Consider the following 23,202-nt stretch of genomic DNA (forward strand, 5'->3'; position numbering starts at 1 on the left):
ACAGACAAGTTCACAACTATGGGAAACATTTAATATTAATTGAGCAGTGGAAGGGGATCATGCACTGAGAGCTGAAAATTCAAAAAGTCATGAAAACAAAAAGAATTATTGTAATGGTCTGTCCTGTCCCTTTAAAGAGACAAGTCCCACCCACTCCCCTTTTCTGCTTCCAGCCTGCCCTCTCTACCTCAACTCTCTTCAGAAGAGGTGGCTGAGGCCTCTTCTCCTCTCCCCGCTCCTCTCTCCTGGCCTCTCCCTCCCCCCTCCTCTCCTTCTACCTCTCCTCTCTTTCCTTTCCTTCCACAACCTTCTGAATAAACTGTATCTAGACTCTCTCTGCATGGCATGCCTATCCGCCTCTTTCCCTCACCAGCCACAGCTCCTCGAGCGACCTGCTGCCCCACTGACAGCCCGGCCAAGGTCTCTCACCCGCCACCTCCCACCCGCCTGGGACCACAGAGGCCCTCGGGAACTACAGCGTTTTACTTAAACCATTACAATTATGAGAACACTAGTTATAAAAGCTTGAAATTATAATGGTAAATGCAACAACAACAACAACCAAAAAAAAAAAAGAAAGAAAACTAAAAAGTCAGTATCTAAAGCAATAAAAAAAACCTTCATTTTATTTGGCTCTGTAATTTTCATCTCAGATAAGACTTTCAAGAAGAGTTGAATATTAAATAGCAGATTTTTATACTTATTTCTGTGAAACTTTAAGACAATTCTGAGCCCTCTCAGTCTCAGCAGTAATGCTCCCCACTTCCCCCTGGGAACCAAGGACCTAACAATTGACAATATACGTACTAAAATGTTGGGAATGTTCTCCAAATAGAACTCATTTATTGAATAGGGGCAAGATAACCCTTAGGTGTTGACTCACTGACTGATGTTTTGACTTAGGCCCTGGGAAAGGGGCAAAGTGACCCTCAGATGTTTTCTCTTACCTCATCTCATCTGGCAACCACTCTCTAGCCAATTATTGGTAACAGCCCTTTTGAATAAGCCAATCATAACAGTTAAAGAACCCCCAGACACCCCTTTCTTCTGTGGTTTTTCCCTTTAAAAATAGTCTGTACCAGCCATTCGGGGTCTTTCTAGCCTCAAAAATGCTGGAAGACCCTGTCATGACAGAATTAATAAAATCCTCATGCTTTTACATCAGCTGTGGTGTTGAGAGATGGTATCTTGGGGTGACTCCTCCTCGGTGATTGGACTCTAGGGTCCAACATTTCTAGGATAACATAAATAGGACTACAAAGGAATAGTAATAATCAATAGGCAGCAATCACTAGGAGAAATTTACAATCACCAGAAAAAAAAACTAAAAACAGACTAACCACAAAACAAAACAAAACAAACCAGAATAACCAAATAAACCAAACTGAAGATTTACTGAAGTACTAGTTACCTTACATCCTAAAGAAAATCCAAGAAAGGCAAGATTACAAAAAAATACTGTTACTGTCCCTAGGAAGAAGTATTTTCATTTTAATAATTTCTGAGCCCCTATTAGTTATATATTATGACAACAGTTTTTGTAATGAAAACAGTAAACACTAATAATGAAAATGCAGAGGCAGGTATTGGGGTTCAACCCGAAGATCAGAAAATCAAAGCAGCCAAGCTACTGAAGAGCTCTTACCTCTTTGAAATCTTCAGACTGAAAGAGTTAAGTTCCTGTCTTATCCCTGCCTGCTGGTATTAAAGGTGTGCACAAGCACCACCTGGCCCTCTATGGCTGACTAGTGTGGCTGTTTTGCGTTCTGACGGTCAGACAAGCTTTACTTATTAAAATACAAATGAAATATCACTATCAAAAATTCAAAAGCCCACAAGTTTGAAAGAAAACAAGGAGGGGTATAAGGGAGTACTTGAAGGGAGAAAGGGGAAGGAGAAAATGATTTTCAAAAATCAAGTGATTAGAAAAAGTCACAAAAACAAACAAGCAAACAAACAAAAAACCTCCAAAGAAAAAAGTCACCAGGGGCTGGAGAGATGACACAGTGGTTAAGAACACTTATCCCTTTTTCAGATGAGCTCAGTTCAATTCCCAGTACCCATTATCAAATGCCTATAACTCCAGCTCCAGGGGATCTGATACCCTCTTCTGACCTGCAAAGGTAGGACCTATATACATGTGGCTGGCTTGCTTGCACACACACACACACACACACACACACACACACACACACACACATATTCTCTCTCTCTCTCTCTCTCAAATAATTTTTATAAAAAATGACTAGAGCAGAAAAGGTAAATGACTAGAGCAGTAAAGGTTCCTTCCCCCTTTTCTCACTTCCTTTTTATCCTGTTCTCTGTTACCTTTAAAAGAAAATACATCAATAGGAAAACAATTCTACCACTTTTAAAAACAATGGCTCCAGGTGCTTTGGAGGTCGAATGAGAAAGACCAGAAGTTTAAGGTCATCATAGATAGTTAGAGGCCATCCTAAGCTATGAGACTATCTCACTTCCTAGGCCACAAGAAACCCTGACTTCCCCAGTATCACATAAACTGGAAGTAAGTGACCTGTACCTGTGAGATTAACACTTAAGATTAAGGGGCACAAGGATCAAGTTCATGGTCACCTGTGGCTAGATACTGAGTCTAAGGCCAGTAAGAGCTACTAGAACCTTGCCTCAAAACCAGCAAATGGGCTCAGCAGTAGTTAAGAGCACTTATAAACAGAGCTGAGGTCCCAGCACTAGTTTTGGGCAGCTCACAACCACCTGTAGCTCTAGTTCCAGGTGCTCGAAAGCGCTCTGCAGTCTTTCACAGGTACCTGCAGTCACATGCTGCACTTACATATATCCAGGCATATACACATAAGCATAAAAGTTTTAAATCTTGAAAAAAATGTAAAATAGAAATCCAAAAATATTTGCTACTCCTTTGCTTCGTGATTAAAAGTATATTAGTAAAACAATGAGGCTATAGCTCAGTAGTCAAGCTTATAAGACACTGGCTTGGATCCCCAGTATTACAAAACTCCCAAACCAAAAACAAAAGCAAATAAAAAGCACCCTGTGTACACAAGGTATTTAAAGAATACTTTAAGGATAACAAAACAATTATTCCTAAAAGTAGGCATTTTTCCCAGCAAAGTTCTACTTAACTCACAAGGATCTTCTTAAATTTAAGGAAGGAAGTCAGGTTTGTTTTTTAGCCACATCAACAGTAAGAATTCCTAACTAGAACATACCAAGTTCCTTAATAATATATTTACTTATCATATATTCCAAATCCCAAAGAATAAACAAATTAAGTTATGCTGAAAATACTAGTTAGTCTCTATTTTCCAAACCTACAGTCTATATTACCTGAATCTGTTGTGCTGTGATTAGTCTCAGAACGTAAGAGAAAATAACAAACAAGAAAGGTGGGGATATCAAGTTACTTTCCCAATACCCTTCTTTGCTGTGTTTTGGTTTTCTATATTCAGTGTTCCTCTTCTATAATGCCAGGCTTTCTAACAGCGATAGCAACACAATTTTCTCTCCTTGCTCCCAGTAGTATAGGAGCAATGACTTTCCACTGCTGTTAATCCAGAGGTGCTTTCCCAACCTTTATGTTCCATTTGATTTGTGTTTGTAGCAGAACAGTCCCTTTATTAAATTCTTTGCAGGCCAGGCAGTGGTGGCACACACATGTAATCCCAGCACTTGGGAGGCAAGTGGATCTCTGTGAGTTCAAGGATAGCCTGGTCTAGAAGAGATAGTTCCAGGACAGCTAGGGCTTTTACACTTACACAGAGAAACCCTTTCTCAAAAACAAAACAAATCAAAACAAACAAACAAACAAACAAACAAAAACCCCCAAAACGTCCTTTCATTTAATGCATATATACACATAATGTGGTATTCATGTCCACTGAGACACCATTCAGCTTTAAAAAATTCTAATACACACTGCAACATGGGTGAATTAAGGTAATAAAATAAGCCAGTCACACAAAGGCAAATAAATTCCATTTATAGGAGGATATTAAAATAAATTCATAGAAAAAGTGGAGTAGTGGTAACTAGGACCTGAGGTAATGATATGAGTAGTTATCAATAAATACAGTTTCCATCTTAGAATAATGAAAAAGTTCAAGAGAGGAACAGTTAGCAAAGCTATGTGATGGTTCCTAATGTTATTTTACTATATACTTAAATTAGTTAAAATGATAAATTGTGTTGTGTGTATTTTGCCAACACACACACGCACACACAGAACCTCTTTATTCATCCAAAACCCTTTAATTTGTTATGCGTACTGCCTGGTAATCCTCCCTGCCTACTACCTTATTTTTTCATCAGTTTCATTTTGATGCAGCCCAGATTGACCTGGAACCCTACATATCCCAGACTGGCTTTAAACATTCCCACCTCAGCTTCCAGCATGTTAAGATGATAGTCATGCCACAAGGTTCAATTTCCAACTTCCTTAATGATAAAATGATTTATATACATTCCTAATTCAAAGATTTGAAGGACAGTAATTGTGAATCAGTAACAATTTATAACTTATTCATATATGTGTATGTATAAAATTCCATTTTATAGCCAGATAAGAAATCATACCGAAGAGTAGAGAATAATTTAAGTGTTATGTCCGAAAATGATGGCTTAATCCCAGCACTCAGGAGGCAAAAGGCAGAGGTGGATCTCTCTACAGATCTCCACAACAGCAAGGGCTACACTGAGAAACCCCATCTCAAACAAACAAGCAAACAAGTGTCATAAGTATCTAAACTCACTAACTGCACATTCATCTGTAATACATATGCTTATTCAATATCATGCACACAAATACATTATGTGAGTTTAAAAATAAAAACCAAACTGAAAACAAGAAATACTTACCAAGCTTTTATCCACATTGGAGCTGGTTCTGTTCTCACTGGGATTAGCTGAAGGTAAGTATCTACAGGGTAAGGGCAAGGAATTTAAAAAGAAAACAGCTCTTTAACATATATCAACAAACAATAAGTATTCTGTGTTTTATGATCAGTATGCTAGCTATTTTTTTTAAATTAAATACAAATTTAATTTTTATTTTAGAAATAGATATGATGTAAATTAAATAGTTAAGTAACACTCACTATGGTTATAATTAAACATTTCTATAGGAAAATACATCAACTATAGTTAATATTTTGTTTGTGATCTAACAAAGAAAGCTTGCCTGAAGATCAGAGTGCAGAGATAAGCTACTAGTTAGTCATAGAAGCCAGGCACTGATGGCACACACCTTTAATCCCACCACTTGGGAGACAGAGGCGGATGGATCTCTGTCAGTTCAAGGCCAACTTGGGAGCTAAAGGGCTCTATGAGATTGAATCTTGTCTAAAGGAGAAACAGAGCTCACACAAAGGTGAACCCACACTTGGGATCAGAGGCCCTTAATCCTAGGACTAGGGCAGTGGGGAGAAGAGGGATCTGGCTGGTGGAGAGGAGAATATAAGGCAGAAGGAGACAGGAGCTCAGACGCAGTCAGAGGATTCAGTCTGAGCATTCAGTTTGAGGATTCATAGCAACAGGATCGTCTCTTCAGTCTGAAAATTTGGTGGAGGTAAAAGGTCTCTCTAGTGGCTAACTGCACTACTTCTCTGATCTCTCAGCTTTCACCCCCATTATCTGTTTTCGGGATTTTAAGACCAATTCGATTTGCTCTACAATCAATATTTATACTTTACAAGATAAAGTGAAAATAAGAATGAGCCAAATTTTAAACATACTTAAATGAAAACATATTAAAGATACATCAACACCAAGAAACAAAATGGTATTTATTACACAAAGTATTCCAGTAGCTGCCACTGAAATTCAAAGAAAGCACAACCTCAATGTGTTTCTTTTAATTTTGCTTTTAATTCCTTTGAAGCTTTGAACTTTTAAGCATTTTTTATTGACTTATTTATTTTTATTATTTACTCACCATCTTGAGAAAGGGGATTCTAGATGTTCTTAAAATAATAACAACACACTTTAGACTCTCTCACACACTTCTATAGCTCAGATTTAAAATGGCACAAATAAAAGTGCAGGAAGCCAGGAAGCTCCACAGTGCAGATACAATTACTAAAACATCTTACCAGTACGTTCACTACTTACTCCACTTTACTGAACATCTTAAATGTTTTAGAGCATACTGATGAATCCCATTCCACATCGGAGGGAATGGGGGAGAATAGCAAAAGACAAAGCACAGCCTTAAACCCTTAAATTAGCTCCAGGCACCTTTGTCATCAGAAGTCAAACCGTGTTTAGAGTTTGTTTTATTTTTTTGTTTTCATCTAAGAACTGGGGGCAGGGGAGAATTACTGACTTCTATAGACATGTACTCAGGTAACTCCTCTGCATCAGGTGTCCTTTGGTAAAACATAACATCACCTTTCTGGACACTCCCCCCACCCCTCAAAAAAGTTTAGCCCAAGTAATTGAAAAGGTCTGAGTGATATATCTTTTCTTTTTTTCAAAACCTTATAAAGGTTTTTAAATTCAATGTAAAGTTAGAATTATACATAAAGACAAGTGATTAGGGAGTATTAAGGTGTCTTACAATATTATCAAACATTATCTAAATAGACTATACGGTAGAAAAAAATCTAAATTAATAATGGTGGTATATAAAAATGGTGTATAAAAGCAGGGCATTGCTGATGGTTACACCAGCCCACAGCAGCCACCATTGTGAATGTTACCATCACAACCACCACATTGACACCATGATTAAAAATAGGGGCTCGAGAGCCGGGCGGTGGTGGCGCACGCCTTTAATCCCAGCACTCGGGAGGCAGAGGCAGGCGGATCTCTGTGAGTTCGAGACCAGCCTGGTCTACAAGAGCTAGTTCCAGGACAGGCTCCAAAGCTACAGAGAAACCCTGTCTCGAAAAAACCAAAAAAAAAAAAAAAAAAAAAAAAAAAAAAAATAGGGGCTCGATCAAAAAGATAACAAATAGCTGGTAAAGTTTACAGCTGTAAAATTAGGGTGTTGTTTTTCAAGTCAGGGTTTCTCTGTGTAGCTCTGGCTGTCCTGGAACGCTGTAGATCAGGCTGGCCTCAAACTCACAGATATGCCTGGCTCTGCCAGGATTAAAGGCATGCACCACCACCACCTGGCTAAATTAGCTGTTAAAATACTAAGAATTTAAGTATTATTAAACACATATAATGAAACTCTGAAAGCGAAAAACATGTCACTTCTTGGTTTTCTTTGGAAAATTAGATAATCGTTGTTAAATAACTAGAAGAAGATAATGAGGGCTATAAGGCACGTTGACACTGGAAAGGTTCCGCACAGCAAATGAAAACTACATATGGTACAACTTAATCCACTCATTATTAAATGCCCAACAAATCCACTTTCAAGTCTGCTATGTCAAGTAGATATAAAGACAAAATCTGCCAAGGAGTTTGAACTAGGCAGATCAGAATGTTATCTTAGAATCTTGCAGATTTAATATGCTATATAACTTGCATTCTACAAAATTAGTAATAAAAGGTTCTCTGAATGCAGCAGGGGAATACAAGGACATCATCTATCCATATCCTTCTACCTTTGTCTTTTCTATTTCAAGGTCTCTTTGAATTATATGTATTATTGCTTTTATATAAAATGTGGACATTTAAATAGCTTTTATAATAGTATATTAGGAATGTAGCTAAACACTTGAGGTTATTTTGATAATCACATCTTATTACACTTTAGAAATGAATAGCTTTTGGATTTCAGGATGAACATCTCAGAAGTTTTCTATCTCATACAAGTATATTCAAACTTACCATTATAGACTACAGTAAGTTAATGAATATTTTGTTGACTGTTTTTATTTTTTTAGACAGGGTCTTGCTAAAAAGTCTCAGCATGTGGCACAGGCCAGCCTGGATACTTTTGTCTCAGCCATCCATGTGCCCAGAGTACAGATGTGTACCACCATGCCCGACTACTGACTCTTTATGAAAAGCACCTTAATTTTCAGCTTTTCATGCTGTAAGCACTTACTTTAAAAAAGCACCACATTTCTGTATGCATGGTCTACATACATACATATAAAACTTAAAAAGAATACTTATATTAGAAAATAAGGCTATAATACTTCTTATCGTTGTTTTGCTTATTTTTTGAGACACAGTTTCTCTGTGTAACAGCCCTGGCTATCTTGGAACTCACTCTGTAGACCATGCTGTTCTTGAACTCACAGAGATCTGCCTGCCTCTGCCTCCCATGTGCTGAAAGGCTATGGTACTTTAAGAACACAATACATTGTATTTGTAAGAAACTTAAACATTATATTAGAACATGAAGTATTAACATAAAGGAAAACCATGCAATAAAATGAAGTGCATGACAACATAGTATAAAGTTTAATTAACTAAAGATTAACTTTGTATAATGAATTGCTGTACTCTCCACAGAGACTCTAAAAATACTGGGGATTGTTTAAGAACATATTGAGTGTTTTAGAAAAGCCTAGGAAATGTAACATAAAATTAGACTTTACAAAAACCTATCTAAAAGATCTCCTGTGTATGTATGTCAACATAAAGTAGCTACAGTATTACATGTCAGGAGGAAGGAATTAAACTAGTAGGCTTTTCTACTGAAGAAAGCTCAGGTGTGATGCTGGTAGTGATGCTGTACAGTTGTCCAGTGCAGGTCTAAGTAAATTCCTGGGGAAGTGAGTTTAGGAGACAGGACTACACTGCCTTCTGGTTTTCTATCTACAGTAGACACAAATCCTTCATTATAAAATTTTTGACTAAAATGATAAGACTCTTTAAAGTAAAATTAGCTATAATAATTCAAATTTAATAATCATTCCAAGTAAATCATATATTTAACACCACACTGTGAAGAATAAATTGAGGAGAACAGAAGTTTGGAACAATGAACAACAATGGTGTGCAGACTTAAACCAGAAGAGCTGTCATGTGCTTTGCTGTACCGTACTGGTCTAGTACTTTGCTTCTACTAAGTAGAACTTACTAACTTATATTGTACAGCTCATTCATTTGCTCACTGGACATGTTCTGTATCTTATACTGTACCTTAGTATGGACCATACATGTGACAAAGCCCAAATTATCAAATATATCTATCTGTTGATGGATGAAGGCCAATGAAATAATGCCAAAGGTTAAGGTTATACTTTAAGTACATGTAAAGATAGACAATGATAGTAGATAGTGTTGACGGTAATAAGAGCTAACACTGAGTGCTTAGAACATGCAAAGTACAGTTGCGCTTTACTACATACTCTTAAAACAAACCTGAGTTAGGCAAGAGCCTAACTCATTATCATTATCCCTGTTTTAATATAAAAGACTAATTATTTGTCCAATATTACACTATAGGTACTATTGTATGTTATCATTCATGGAAATGTTCATTCAACTTTTTTTCCTTTGGAGGAATCAATTTTTCAAGAACTAAGAATTATGTGCTTTCGCTAGCATTAGTATGGTAACGAAATGCTAGGTAAACATGCTGTTCCAAAAATTTTGAACTATAACTCTTTAAATAAAAACAGTGGCTGAATTGTCAGTACTAAAAGAATTATTTCACTTGCTATTTTTCACTTTTAAGATATGCTAAATAATTCAACATAAATTTTCCTAAAAAACTATACTCTTGAACATACATGAATGAGACAGGGGAAAAAACAAATACCAAATATTAGAAATAAAAATTGGTATAATAAAAAGATATATCTTTATATGCCATCAACTCTACTTAAAAATGGTATTTAGGTATCTTTAAGAAAATATGGTGAGTATAAAATTACCCCTAAATTACTGCTTGGTATACTTACCTATGATTGCTATAATATGTAAATCCTACAAAAGGTAGTTGATTGCCAACAAAAGCTTTAGGAATAGGAAATGTTTCTTCGTCTCCTTTGTCTTCTTCCAAATCATCAAAATTACTAGTATCAATGTCACTACTTAAATCAGGTACAACTGGTGCTACAGCTAAAAACAGAAAGAAAGTAAAGTAGTTAGTTGTCCTTTTCAAACTTAGTATACAAATATAGTGTTTAAAGGGCTTCCTTCTAATAAAAACCTAGTAACAATTTTAAATATTCATAATAAAGAGAAAATACCACATAAACTTAATGTTACTAATGTCTTCTGGAACTTGACTATGATATAGAGGTCATATCTAAAAACTAAGTATAATGTCTTTAGTGAAAAGATAGAACAGTCAAGAAAATACTGGATCACTACCTTAGATACAATTACCACCCTTTCCTTTAGAGGAGAAGTTGAACGTGAGCAAAATCAACTGAGCTCATTTCATGGACATGTATAACAAAGGAGCTATTTTTATTTTGAATCACTGGGGTCCAGGTAAGTTCAATCTTAGCCACACAGAACTATTTGGCCAATTTTGGAACAAAGCAACAAGCTAGCCCAATAAAGTTGCAGCATTAGCCAACAGTAGCAACAAAGAGGAAAAGAGGGGCCTTTCTACCGTTCACTTTCATTATCAAAAGAACTGTCTAACTAGATAAAGCATCGTCCCAGTAACATCAACTATCTGGTTTATAAAATGAGGAGTAAATAAAAGGTTGCTGGCTCTTAAATTATGGTCTTGGCAGAATCAACCAATCAACCAACCAATCTTTTCTTCTTTTCCTCTCTCTCTCTCTCTCTCTCTCTCTCTCTCTCTCTCTCTCTCTCTCTCTTTTTGGATATAGAGTCTTACTGTGTAGCCTTATCTGGCCTCCAACTCATTGAGACCTGCCTGTCTCTGCCTCCTGAGTGCTCAGGATTAAAATTGTGAATCACCATATCTGGCAGATTTACTTCTTAAAACAGTAGCTTTCAATCTTAATTTTTGTCCACTGAAATAATACTTGACAATGTTTGTGTATACTTGCAGTTACCATGAATGGGAGAGGAGAAATGCTACTGTCATCTGAGTCCATGAATATACTGCTAAACAGCTTATAATGCTAAGGACAATAGCCCCTGTTCCCAGGCCCCCAAAACAGACTTCTTGAGTCAACTGCTGAAGCAGACAAAAACAAAAAAACTCTTTAAAATTATCAAGTAAGAATAGTTTAAAGATGCCAACCAGTGTGTTGTATTTTCTCTATTGCTATCAATTTACTTGGTTTTCTTATGAGGTATTATTTTAAGTTTTAAAATATTTTATTATACTTATGTGTGCACACAAGTCCATGGTACGGCATATTATGGAGGTCAGAGGATGACTTGGAATAAATTCAGGGATCATCCTTGGGTAGCAAGCACCTTTAGCTATTGCCCATCTCACTAGTCCATCAGAACAGTTTTACATGTGTCAAGGTTTTTGTGTTACTTTTAGAAAACTGTTGAGATGTATATGAAGACATCCAGGGAGAGCTCTAAAACCTCTGCTGTTGGGGAATATTATTTTAAGGTGTGTTACTTTTGTTTATCTTAAATTTGTTTAGCTCTGTGAAGCTGTGTTATTGTGCCTGTCTAAAACAGCTGATGGTCTAATAGAGATGAATGGCCAATAGTGAGGCAGGAGAAAGAAACAGGCAGGGCTGGCAGGCAGACAGGATAAATATGAGAATTCTGGGAGACAAAAGATCTGGGAATGAGAAAGAAAAGAGGAAGACTTCAGGAGCTAGCAGGCCAGTCACCCAGTTACACCGCTACACAGACAGACACAGTAAAAAGGAAAGAAAAGGTATACAGGAATAGAGAAAGATAAAAGCCCCGAGACTAAAGACAGATGGGCTAATTTAAGTTAGGAAATGCTGGCAAGAAACAAGTCAAGCTAAGGCTGGGCATTCAGAGAATAAAGCCTCCATATGTGATTTATTGAGGTGCTGGGTAGTGGGCCTCCCTCCACCAACAACCAAGAGTAAGGAGAGATAAAACAACCAATAATACTCTACTTCTGAATTGAAATGTTTAGAATGTGTATAGTGCCACCCAATCATGTGAGAACTAATTAGTGACTCATCAAGAGTATTTAATTATAAATAGCTTTACTAATAAATAACCAATATCAACAAAGCCCCAGAGACTTCTAAGAACACCTTTCTCTACTGAAGTAAACATTTGTTAGCAAAAACTGTCTGAAGCAACTTTCTTGAGAACTGTTCATTAAATTATTAATGAACACCTTAAAATAAGCAGGGGGTGTTTAAAAAGAGAGAGGAACTCATGGACCTGAAGAGATGGCTCAGCAGTTAACAGCACTTGCTGCTCTTGAAGAAGAGCCAAGTTCTGTTTCCAGCACCTTCATCAGGTGGCTCACAACCACTTCTAACTCCAGTTCCGGAGATCTGATGCCCTCTTCTGGCTTTTGTTAATGCTTACACGCATGTGGTGCATACATACCAAAGGCATACACACATATGCATAAATTAATAAAATTAATATAAAGAAAAAATGGACTCAAATTTTGGTATTTTAGGAAATTTTTGTCATTGGCTAGCAGAACAGAGACCACAGTAAGCACAAAGACAGGAGACATGAACTTTGTAAAATGAGTTTGGACAGTCAATGCCCACAGGCAACAATAACCAACAACTCGTAGAAGACTAATTTGATTTCAGATTTAACACTGTAACATTCAAAATGCTCATTACAAAAAATTTACAAAGCATACATACATATATATATATTTTATTTATTTATTTATTTATTTATTTGGTTTTTCGAGACAGGGTTTCTCTGTGGTTTTGGAGCCTGTCCTAGAACTAGCTCTTGTAGACCAGGCTGGTCTCGACCTCACAAAGATCCGCCTACCTCTGCCTCCCAAGTGCTGGGATTAAAGGCGTGTGCCACCACCGCCCGGCTACATATATATTTTTAAAAGGACATATGGTTCCTTTCATTCACAGCGAATTTTTGAAAAACTATTAGAAATCATCACTGGAAAACCTGAGACATTTGAATTACTAAATACAATTTTATATTAGATCTCCTTTATGTGTATAAGCACTAAAGGATACTAAGGACAATGAACTATAAGGAAGCAGAAGAATGATGCCTTAACTGTCAGAGAAAGAAAAAGGAACCAAACAGCAATTCTGGCAATGAAATGAAAGAGTACACAAAGCCTAAAGAAATTGTGGCACACAATGTGCATCCTAAGAGTTCTGACAGAAAAAGAGAAAAAGAGGAAGAAAAGAATATTTAAAGAAATAATGTCCAGAGCTCCCAAAATCTGATAAAATATATGGATTTACACATCTAGCAAACTGAATACAATTTATTTATGAATACAACTCTTTCATTTATGGAAGCCTCCAAAAGCGCCATGTGAAGATGCACACAGCCAACAGGGTAGTCACAGACTAATGAAGCACTCAGGATTGTTTACTGATGACCACTTTTTACTCATATAATTTTTAAAAATGCATAGAATAATAATTAGAAACAAAAATTAAACCAATTCAAAGTGGGGAAAAGACAAAATTATAAAAATTATTATGTGGCCAATAAGTACACATAAAAGTGTTTAACATCAGTAGTCATTAGGAAATTGCAAACCAAAGTTACTATGAGAAAGCATCAGGGTGGGTAATGACTGACTCTTCAAAAACCTAAACACAGGAATGCAAATGATTCTTAAATTTCAATTTATTGATACTCAAGACAGGAAATTTCTGTAAGTATCCATTTAAACTATACATGGTATAAAATAGGTACAATGTAACATAACAAATACATTTCTGCATTAACATTAGTGGAAGAATAGCTCACAATAGTTGCAAAGTGGAGAAACCTAAATGTTAATGATTGATAAATGGATTTAACAAAATGTGGCACACATACTAACAATGGAAACTATGATTGACATTGCAACAGAGATGAGAGGGGTATATGTCTGTTAAGTCAATTAAGCCTGTCACAGAAAGCATCTACTTAAATTAAGTACCCTGAATAATCAAATTCAAAGTTACACAGTGCTTACTGGAGGTCAACTGGGAAAAAGAAAGGAGAATTAGTATTTAATGAACAAAGATTATTTTAATTTGGAATAATGAAAGTTTTAGAGATACATGGTGGTTGGATGGCAATGTGAAAATACTTAATGCTGGTGACTGCAAGTTAAATATGACAAAAGCAGAGGGTTTTGTCATGACCACTTTACTCCTTCCAAAAGAAAAATAATTATTTTAAAAATGAATTATTTTAAAAAAAAAAGTCTGAAGTTTTAAAGGTCATGACTTGCAAGTTAGGCCCTAAATTCCTTTTTAATGAAGACCACATTATTAATCTTTATCAGGAGAACGCAAAATTTTCAGAGAGCAAACTAGTTAGTCTTTGTTGTTGTTGTTTTTCGAGACAGAGTTTCTCTGTGTAGCCCAGGCTGTCCTAGAGCTTGCTTTATAGACCAGGTCGGTCACAAACTCACAAGAGATCTGCCTGTCTCTGCCTCCCAAGTGCCGGGATTAAAGGCGTGCACCACCAAGACACAGTTGAGTGTATTAGTCTTAATCAGTAAGACTCAGGATAAAAGTCTATGTTTGCTTTTCACTAAATTGATAGGACATAAGCAGACAGATTGTCACTGATAGTACATTATATATTTCTCACCAGCTACAGGTAAATTAAGCAATGGCAGTATTTTCTTTCCAAAGAAATGATGAATCGGAAATGTTTTGCAGGTAATGATATTAAAGTTAATTTAGCATTAGTAATTATATGTCATTCATATGTAATAAACATCAGATCATGTATGTGCTTTCATGCAAAAACTGCAACTCCCTACATTTTGACTCCTTACATTTCTGATAAATATTATTACATAGTAGAAGAACCATTAAATGCTACGCAATATTACAATTCTCAAAGGCTAGGAAGTCATAGAAACTTAGATTTGAATACCCGCACTGCCACTGACTTGTAGTGTGATAAGATTTGTCAGGGGGTCTTTCAATTTCTTTAGTCTTCTATCTTTATTTTTTTAAGATTTTTTTCTTCATGTATATTGTGTTCTGCCTGTATGTATGCCTGCAGGTCAGAAGAGGGCATCAGATCTCTTACAGATGGTTGTGAATTACCATGTGGTTGCTGGGAACTGAACTTAGAACCTCTGGAAGAGCAGCCAGAGCTCTTAATCTCTGAGCCATCTCTCCAGCCCTAGTCTTCTATTTTAATCTCACACGCCTGTCATTTCTTCAACTCTATCTCAAGTAAATGTAAAAGTAATTTTATGGCTTTAAATAAAAGGTGAATAGATTCAGAAGACTTGGAGAAAGTATGTACTACACAACCAATAAAAACAGGTTAGCTAGAAGGCTGTCACGGGAGCTTATAAAACCTTTACATAGTAAAACTAGAAAGAAAATATTTTTACCACAGAAAAATGGAAATCCAAAAATATTAAAAGTACAAATAACTGGAACTGGAGAGATGCTCAGCTATTAATCACACTGGCTGTTCTTGGGGAGCTATTTGGTTCCCAGCACCCATATGGCTGTACACAACTATCTACAATCTCAGTCCCAGGAATACAACAGCCTGTTATTGTCTCTGCACTCACCAGGCACACACATCTTGCACATACATACATGCAAGCAAACATAAAAAATCATGACCACTTTATTCCTTCCAAAGGAAAAAATAATAATTTTTTAAAAAGTCTAAAGGAATTATAACCATTATATATAATTATTTAAAACTTAGTTCAGTATGTTCATTTCAGAATAAAGCATTTCTTGGTGTTTTAGGAGGAGTCTGTGAAAAAGGACAGGAAGGAGGAAAGGGAAGAAATGATAGTAATTCTACAGCTTTAGTTTTTTTTTTTTTAATAACCACAAAGCAGAACCTATTAAGTTTAAGAAAAATTATAAGAATGTTCCTAAATATGCTGAATCTAACTAAGACTATCCCAGAACCATAAGGATAGGCATGTGGTTCAGTGGTACAGTTCTTGTCTGGAACACATAAAATCCTGAGCTTGATTTCTCAGTATCACCAAACAAAACAGCAATAACAAAACCCTCTTAAAAACAGATAGCAATAATCTGCTAAGTGTATGTCCTTAGATTTAAAGCTATAATATAAGCCCACCTTTCTTTATAACTAAAGGCAGTTTTACTAAGGACATGCAGGGTTTTAATAAAGTGACATGGATTTGGACCTCCATTCCCACACAACTATGAGCTGCACAAGAAGAAACTTGGCTTGACACTGTTCTTCCAATACCTGGAATAAAACAATGCTTGGTCTGAAATAGGGTTCAAATATTTCTCTCCTACTTAAAAACAACTTTTGAAGCAAAAAACCCGAAATGCAGGCATTCTATTTTTAGAATGGTTTATTATGTGGTTATTCTATAGTTATCTGTATATTTTCTAACTCTAAAAAATAATTTAAAAAACAATTCAAAAAACAATTCAAAAAGATACTTCTCTTCAGTGTCCTATTTTTAGATTTTTTTTTAACCTTCTAAAACTTTCCTAAAAGCATACATAAATTAAAAAAGAAAAACTTTTCAATTTAACTATCTGCCTCGTTTTCTGCTCACTGCTGACTAGCAAGTCCACCTTGCAGCCTAAGGACAGTAATGGCAGCATTACTGTAATCTATCAGTAAGAAGAAGTTTTCCCCTAGGCAGGGCTGTCAGTGAGTTCTCCCAAGGTCACACTGCTGCTGTAGTTTCTCTTATAAGCCTCTATGAGTACAGTTGACAATTCTTGATATAGTACAATCTATCGATCTCTAGAGTAATTTGTATCCCCTTCTTCTTGGGTAATTTTATAGCTTAGGACATACATGTTATGTTGTAAGCAATGTTAACTGTTTCGTTTAGTAATCTTTGATAACTAAAATAGACCACTAAAACTAGCAAACCTACACCACCCATTTCTTCAAAATTAATTTAAAAATTTCCCCTTCAAGTAAGAACTACCACTCGCTGTCTCATAAATCCCACAGTCTCAATGTTCCTAACACTTTACACGAGAGCTTATTTCCACTACTGCTCATGGCTGATGATATAGTAGCATTATCCTTTTGATAAATAAAAAGGAAAAAAAATATGAAACTTCCGTAGGGAAAAAGATAAACTCTCATTCTTCCAAATCTGGGACACCTTTGGTGCTACTGTATAATTTTAATATAACTGTCTTATGTGAAGTTTTCTTCAGATCACCTTATAATTTTAACTTTCTTTAATAAAAACTATGAAAATGCTCTACAATGACTGAAAATTAAGTTCTAGCCTTCTGTGTATTTATTTCACAACTGCAATCTGCAAAGCCCAAATGAAATAAAATACACCACAAGTTCCAATGTACACATAAACATTATATCCCATACTTAGCAGTAACATAGGTTCTAATAGCTTAAATTTTAATAAAAATAAGAGGAAAACTTGTCTTTTCACAAGAGAAAACATTTTGATTCTAATTGCTCCTACTTACTGATTCTTTTCCATATACAAATAACTAAGCCTAAATGAAGATCAACTCAAAAATGCTCAAACATCAGCTCCATTCCCCTGTATGGTATGTGCAAGGGACTTGAGAGAAACAGCGTCACACAGTGCTCAGCACTATCAAATATTCTTTTTAACTGGGTTTAGACAATTTCTAAGCAGCACTGTGAACTTATTTTCATCAACTGCACACAAATATTAAGCAAGACACTTTCAACTTCCTACAATTACTTTCAAACACTCCTGAATGACCAGGGGAAAAAAAATAACTTACTGTCTCGGAGTGTTTCCCAAGCCCACTGGTCATTTTTGAAGAAGAGATGACGTTTGATTTCCTCTACACCATTCCTGCCCAATCTCACTTCTCTAAACAGAAAAAGAAAAGTAATTAATCATATAAGATTTTATTATAACCTGTATAGGTTTCTTTGTGACAGAACACCAAACCTGAACAGATCTGTCACCATAAAAATCTATTCTCAGGCAGGGTGTGGTGGCATATGCCTTTAATATCAGCACCTGGGAGGCAAAGGCAGGCGTATCTCTGAGTTAGAGGCCTGCCTCTATAAAGTGAGTTCCAGGATAGCCAGGGCTACACAGAGAAACTATGTCTTGAAAAAACCAAAATCTATATTCATCAAAATTTTCAGAAAATAAAAAGCAGATTAATATTAAAGAATTTTTTTGAAAGGAAAAAATATATAAAAGCACAGACTCATTCTTATTTTCTATTTTTAATGAAAACCGAGTCAAACAAATTTATATGACAAGTCAAATGCAATGACTTTTAAAAATTTATGGTAAAATTATAAACAACTTTAATTCATATTAAATTCTACCAAAAATCCCAGAAACACATTTAAAATTTTAATTTCCACTTTGTTTTTTAAAATTATTCAACAATTTTAATCAATTAAAACCTGAGCATGGGGAATCTGACAATATCCTGACAGGACACAAAGAGGAAGGAGGATTACAAGCTCAAGGCCAGCTGGGGCTATTCTGAGACTGTAGTCTAATGGCAAAGCACTTAAACCATACAATGCCTTGGGTTCAGTTTGCAGGACAACAGTCACACCTTAAAAGTGAACAAAAACAAAACCCACAAACATCACTAGTCCTTTATTGGAGAGCATAATGAACTAAAACTGGCCTTCAATACAAGGAAAAAAGGGGAGCTTGGTGCCCCATGTTCTCTAGCACAGCTAGAATACCATCAATAACAAATTTTTCAAAAGTCATTGTTTGACATGTGCTAACACCTTGTTAGTAGTTTTCACTGAGTCTTTCTCAGGCCGGATTCTCTGGTACACAGTACTGACTTCACTGTAATAATCACTGGATAATGTTTGCCTATTTTCTCCCAAGAGAACTCTAAGGTTACTTGAGGCAGATGCCATATATCTTGCTAATTTCTACATGGCTAACACCAAACACAAGACAGATGCTTACATGAAGATGTAAAAATATGAACCATGCTTTTCAAATTCTAAAGGACATATTGAAGATAATTTTAATTAAAGTAAACATAAAATTGAAATGTATTTACAAGTACCAGGCTTCTGCTGCTACTTAAATTAGCAATATAAATCAACATTAAATGTAATCTTAAAAAGTCATTTGATTCTGTTTTGTGCATTTAAAAGAATTAAATCTAAGTTCTTACAAAAATACTCCATTAAACTAAAGGCCCACTTTCCTTGTCCCATATATTAAGTCCTGGATTCAATTTCCAATATTACAGTAAACTAAAAAAGTGTATGAAATGCTCCAATTTTTGTTTTAAAAACAAATACATTTATTTTAGTTTTGGGCTTTTATTTTTTATTTTTTCAAGACAGGGTTAAAAAAAAAACCCTGGGTGTCCTGTAACTCACAGAAAACCACCTGCCTCTGCCTCCCGCATGCTGAAATTAAAGGTGGACTAAACACACATATTTATAAACACTCGTGCAGCTGAAAAACACAACAGCCATAGCTATGTCTGTAAGAAAGGCACTCATTTTAATACTATATTACCAAATCAAAAATGACGTAAAGTGAAGGTGTGTCATCACTTCTAGGTAGTGAAGAGAAATATACTTCCCATCAGTGCAAATCAGTGATGAAAGATGCAGAAAATTTTAGAGGTTTTAATGTATCAAGAAAAAAAAAATGTGGCTGGGTATGAGTTCTAAGACATTCAGGTCTATGTGAGGAGGAAAAAAGGAAAGGGGAAAGGGGAGGGAAATAGGGGAAGGGAGGAAGGGAGGGGAGGGGAGGAAAGAGGAAAGGAAAGGAAATCCAAGATTCAATAATTATCAGTCTGATAATCAAGTTAAAATACAACAAAAGAAAAGTTATCTGGCTATTAGCCAATTGCTCATATGTACTAAGATGGCCAGAAAAGCTATCAGATTACCCTAAACTTTTATCAGGCCTTATTATCATAAATCAATTTCAAGAAATCAACTTTTATATTCTAATAGTTTAAACGCAAGAGGTTAAGTATGAACCTTAAAAACTGAGAGGCAAGATGAGAATGCCTTAGAGTTTAAAGAAGTGTATAAGTTGATGAGACGGCTCAGCAGGAAAGAGCACACGCTGTGCAAGCCTGGGGTAACCTCTAAGTGGGGCACCAGCATACACAGAATAATAATAACAAAAGGAAAGTCAGTGTCAGCATTATTTACCTGTCAGTAAGAAAGGCACAAATGAGATTTTTTGCTTCTTTTGATATGTCATTATCATCAGGGAAAGTAAGTGAATTTTTATGGTTCATAATTTTACTGTAAGTCCCAACCAAAGAATCTGCATAAAAAGGTGTATCACCTAAAAAAATTAACAGGAAAAATGAAAACCAAAGAAATACATTTGCAAAAATACATATTTTAAAAAAAGAATCAATTATTTATCTGCCCCCCCAATCTGTTAAACAAAAGCACACACTTACTATAGAAAATTTAACACATCACAAAATTAGCTATTTATAGCTTTTAAAACAGACAAAACATGTTTGTTTCGTACAAATTAATTCTGCTTAATATATTTTATGAGAGAAGCTAAGTGGTGAGTTTGGGATGAAAACCATAAGATGCTTAAACAAAACAAAACAGAAGTTGGAGAGATGCTTCAGCAGTTAAGAACACTTGTTGCTCTTACATAGGACCTAGGCTCTATTACCCACCTTCTGCTGAACTGTGAAAACATCAGGCACGCACAGGGTACACAAACAAGAAGATAAATTACTCATACACATAAAATTATCTTAACTAACACACGCACCTCCTTTACTCACCTACAAGCATTTCATATAAAAATACCCCAACTGACCACCAGTCACACTCTCGTCCATAATAACCATCACCACCTTGGGATTTTAATACTTCAGGTGAAATATAATCAGGTGTTCCAACTGCTGTATCACATCGTACCATACCTTCCTAAAACAGACAGCAAGCATGGATTAGGATTTAATTGTTTTCAATTTAATACAACCTAAAGAAGAACTGGGTTATATAATATCATACCAAAATTTAACGCATTATTCTCAATAGCTAAGAAACAGTAGTTCAAGTTTTTGCTTTGTTTTGTAGCACTCACTAGATGCCACAATCTCTTATTCTTCTAACTGCCAATATATTGACTACATATTCATTGCTGAAACCAACTCAAGACAAACAGACTGAGATCATATAACAAAACCTTTTACAGCATATAAATACTGATTTCATTATTTCTTAACTAAAATATGACTGATTTAATTATACTAGAACTGTGATTAAAAATACACAAAAGCTAACTATATAGATATTAAATTGAGCTACATGTGTAAGGTGAAGGATTTGATGGTGTTAACACAGAGTAACTACTGGGTCTACATTTTAATACCCTCCTCCAACATTACTTATTTTTACCTACTTGATTAATGCAACTGAATAAAAACTAATTGAAATAAAACTGAAATAAATAAAACTATTGACACAATAGTTTTTATTTAGTTTTTCTTTTTAATTAGTATATCTTTCAAAATGATAAATGTACATTTCTAACTATTCTGCTATATTAAAAACATATAAACCATTCCAATCAAACAAAAAAGATTTCATATTTCCTCCTTTTGCTATATGTATAAATTATTATTATAAATAGTGAACACAAGTTTCTCTTACAACTCACTTTTAAAATAAACCACAGAATCTTGTACATGTTAAGAGAACATAACTAAAGTATTCATAAAATATTTCTGAAACATTTGAAATCCAGTTTTATAAAATCCATTTTTATGAAAGTCTTAATTTTAACATTAAGTGACATTTACATTAATTCCATTTCTAGTTACCAGTAGTGTATATGGCAAAGGTGTTATAAAAGATTAGTAAATCTGACAACCTACATTTACCTCAAATAGAGAGGAAAAAAAAATAAACCACTGACAAGTTTCTAATATGACACTGTAACCATGGTCTCAAGATCAACAAATATGGTTCTGTCAATTCTGGAAAATCCAGATATGGTTAGTAAATTTTTAACAGCTAAACAAAATTACAATTTAAAAATTAACCTTATTCATCTTCATACAAGTACCAAAATCTGCTAACTTCAAATGTCCAGACTTATCCAGCAGCATATTATCAGGCTTTACATCTCTGAGGGAGGGAAAAAACAAACAACAGAGTATTGCTGAAATGATCAGACACTGATAAAGCTATGAAGCAGTTACTCCAGACCAAGTACCCTTAACCCACATGTGACAGACTAAATCTGCATGTACTCCTTATCGACACCTAGAGACTCAAGCGCATCAAAATATTCCTTTATACATTGTTTTTTTTTTAAAGCACAGTTTGACTTTTTTTTCCTTTTTCGGTTTTTGGAGACAGGATGTCTCTGTGTAGCTCAGTTTGATTCTTAAAATAAGAAAATCAGTAGCTTCAGAGATTAAACACAAAAATACATGTAATCTAGACATAAAAGTCAAATGAAACAATGTTTGCTTAGGGAATAAAAGACATTTTCTTCAGTGGCATTGCCACTAGCAAGTCCTTATGTTCCTGAAAATAACTGCTCAACCACACTCCTGTAAGCGACCCAAATTAAAGTCATAGGAAAGTAAAAAGATATTTAAGTACAAGGGCTACAGGAAGATCAGTGTGAATAGGACATGAAAAGGTAATGGGTGATGAATATGATCAAAATATATTATATACAGAATAAAAATGTAACAAATCTATTATGTATAATATGGAAATAAAAATTATTATTCACATAACTTTTGAAAACCACTTAACGATTTTTATTTTTTAATATATGATATAAAAGATATAAAATTAGATTAACATTATTAAAGAATATATTTACAACAAGATTAAACTTGCACTAAAATTGTAAGATGCCGCCTGTGTCACAGGGAAGGAAACTAGGTAGGTTGAGAGTAGGAATTACTAATCAAGTGATGTTTAAGTTCTCTTTCACTACTCCTTTCTAAAAATAAAAAAACTGAAAGCATTGTTATCTTTACCTATGAATAAAACCCATGGAATGAATTGCATCCAATGCAAGAACTACTTCTGCAGTATAGAATCGTGCCCATTTTTCAGGCACGTCATAGTTGCTCATCAAGTTTACAAGGTCTCCGCCAGGCATGTATTCCATTACCATGTAGAGATAACGGTCATCTTGGAATGCATAAAAAAGCTACAAATTAAAAGAAAAATAATTAGAATGATTTTTGCAACACTTGGTTTTCATATAAAACCTAACAAAAATACTACTGTAATATGTAAGTAAGCGACTGAAATGTAGGATAGCTTTAAGTGCAGGCTAATACT

The 23,202-nt window shown here is 35.1% G+C and overlaps 1 protein-coding gene across 2 annotated transcripts in view; it reads right to left on the reverse strand.

Moving 5' to 3' along the window:
- LOC121443343 (rho-associated protein kinase 1-like) overlaps window positions 1-23,202 on the reverse strand; it is a 129,092-nt gene that overhangs the window by 59,171 nt on the left and 46,719 nt on the right. For both annotated transcript variants that reach the window (XM_041645072.1, XM_041645071.1), the window contains exons 5-11: window positions 22,893-23,068; window positions 21,936-22,020; window positions 20,670-20,814; window positions 20,065-20,203; window positions 17,667-17,758; window positions 9,807-9,966; window positions 4,855-4,915 (exon numbers count right to left, since the gene is read on the reverse strand). In XM_041645072.1, the coding sequence (XP_041501006.1) occupies window positions 4,855-4,915; window positions 9,807-9,966; window positions 17,667-17,758; window positions 20,065-20,203; window positions 20,670-20,814; window positions 21,936-22,020; window positions 22,893-23,068 (858 nt within the window). The remainder of the gene's footprint in view (window positions 1-4,854; window positions 4,916-9,806; window positions 9,967-17,666; window positions 17,759-20,064; window positions 20,204-20,669; window positions 20,815-21,935; window positions 22,021-22,892; window positions 23,069-23,202) is intronic.

The sequence above is a fragment of the Microtus oregoni genome, unplaced genomic scaffold (genome assembly GCF_018167655.1).
Source record: "Microtus oregoni isolate MIOR12 unplaced genomic scaffold, Mior012 000105F_ref0000443, whole genome shotgun sequence".
In the NCBI taxonomy this organism is placed as follows: domain Eukaryota; kingdom Metazoa; phylum Chordata; class Mammalia; order Rodentia; family Cricetidae; genus Microtus; species Microtus oregoni.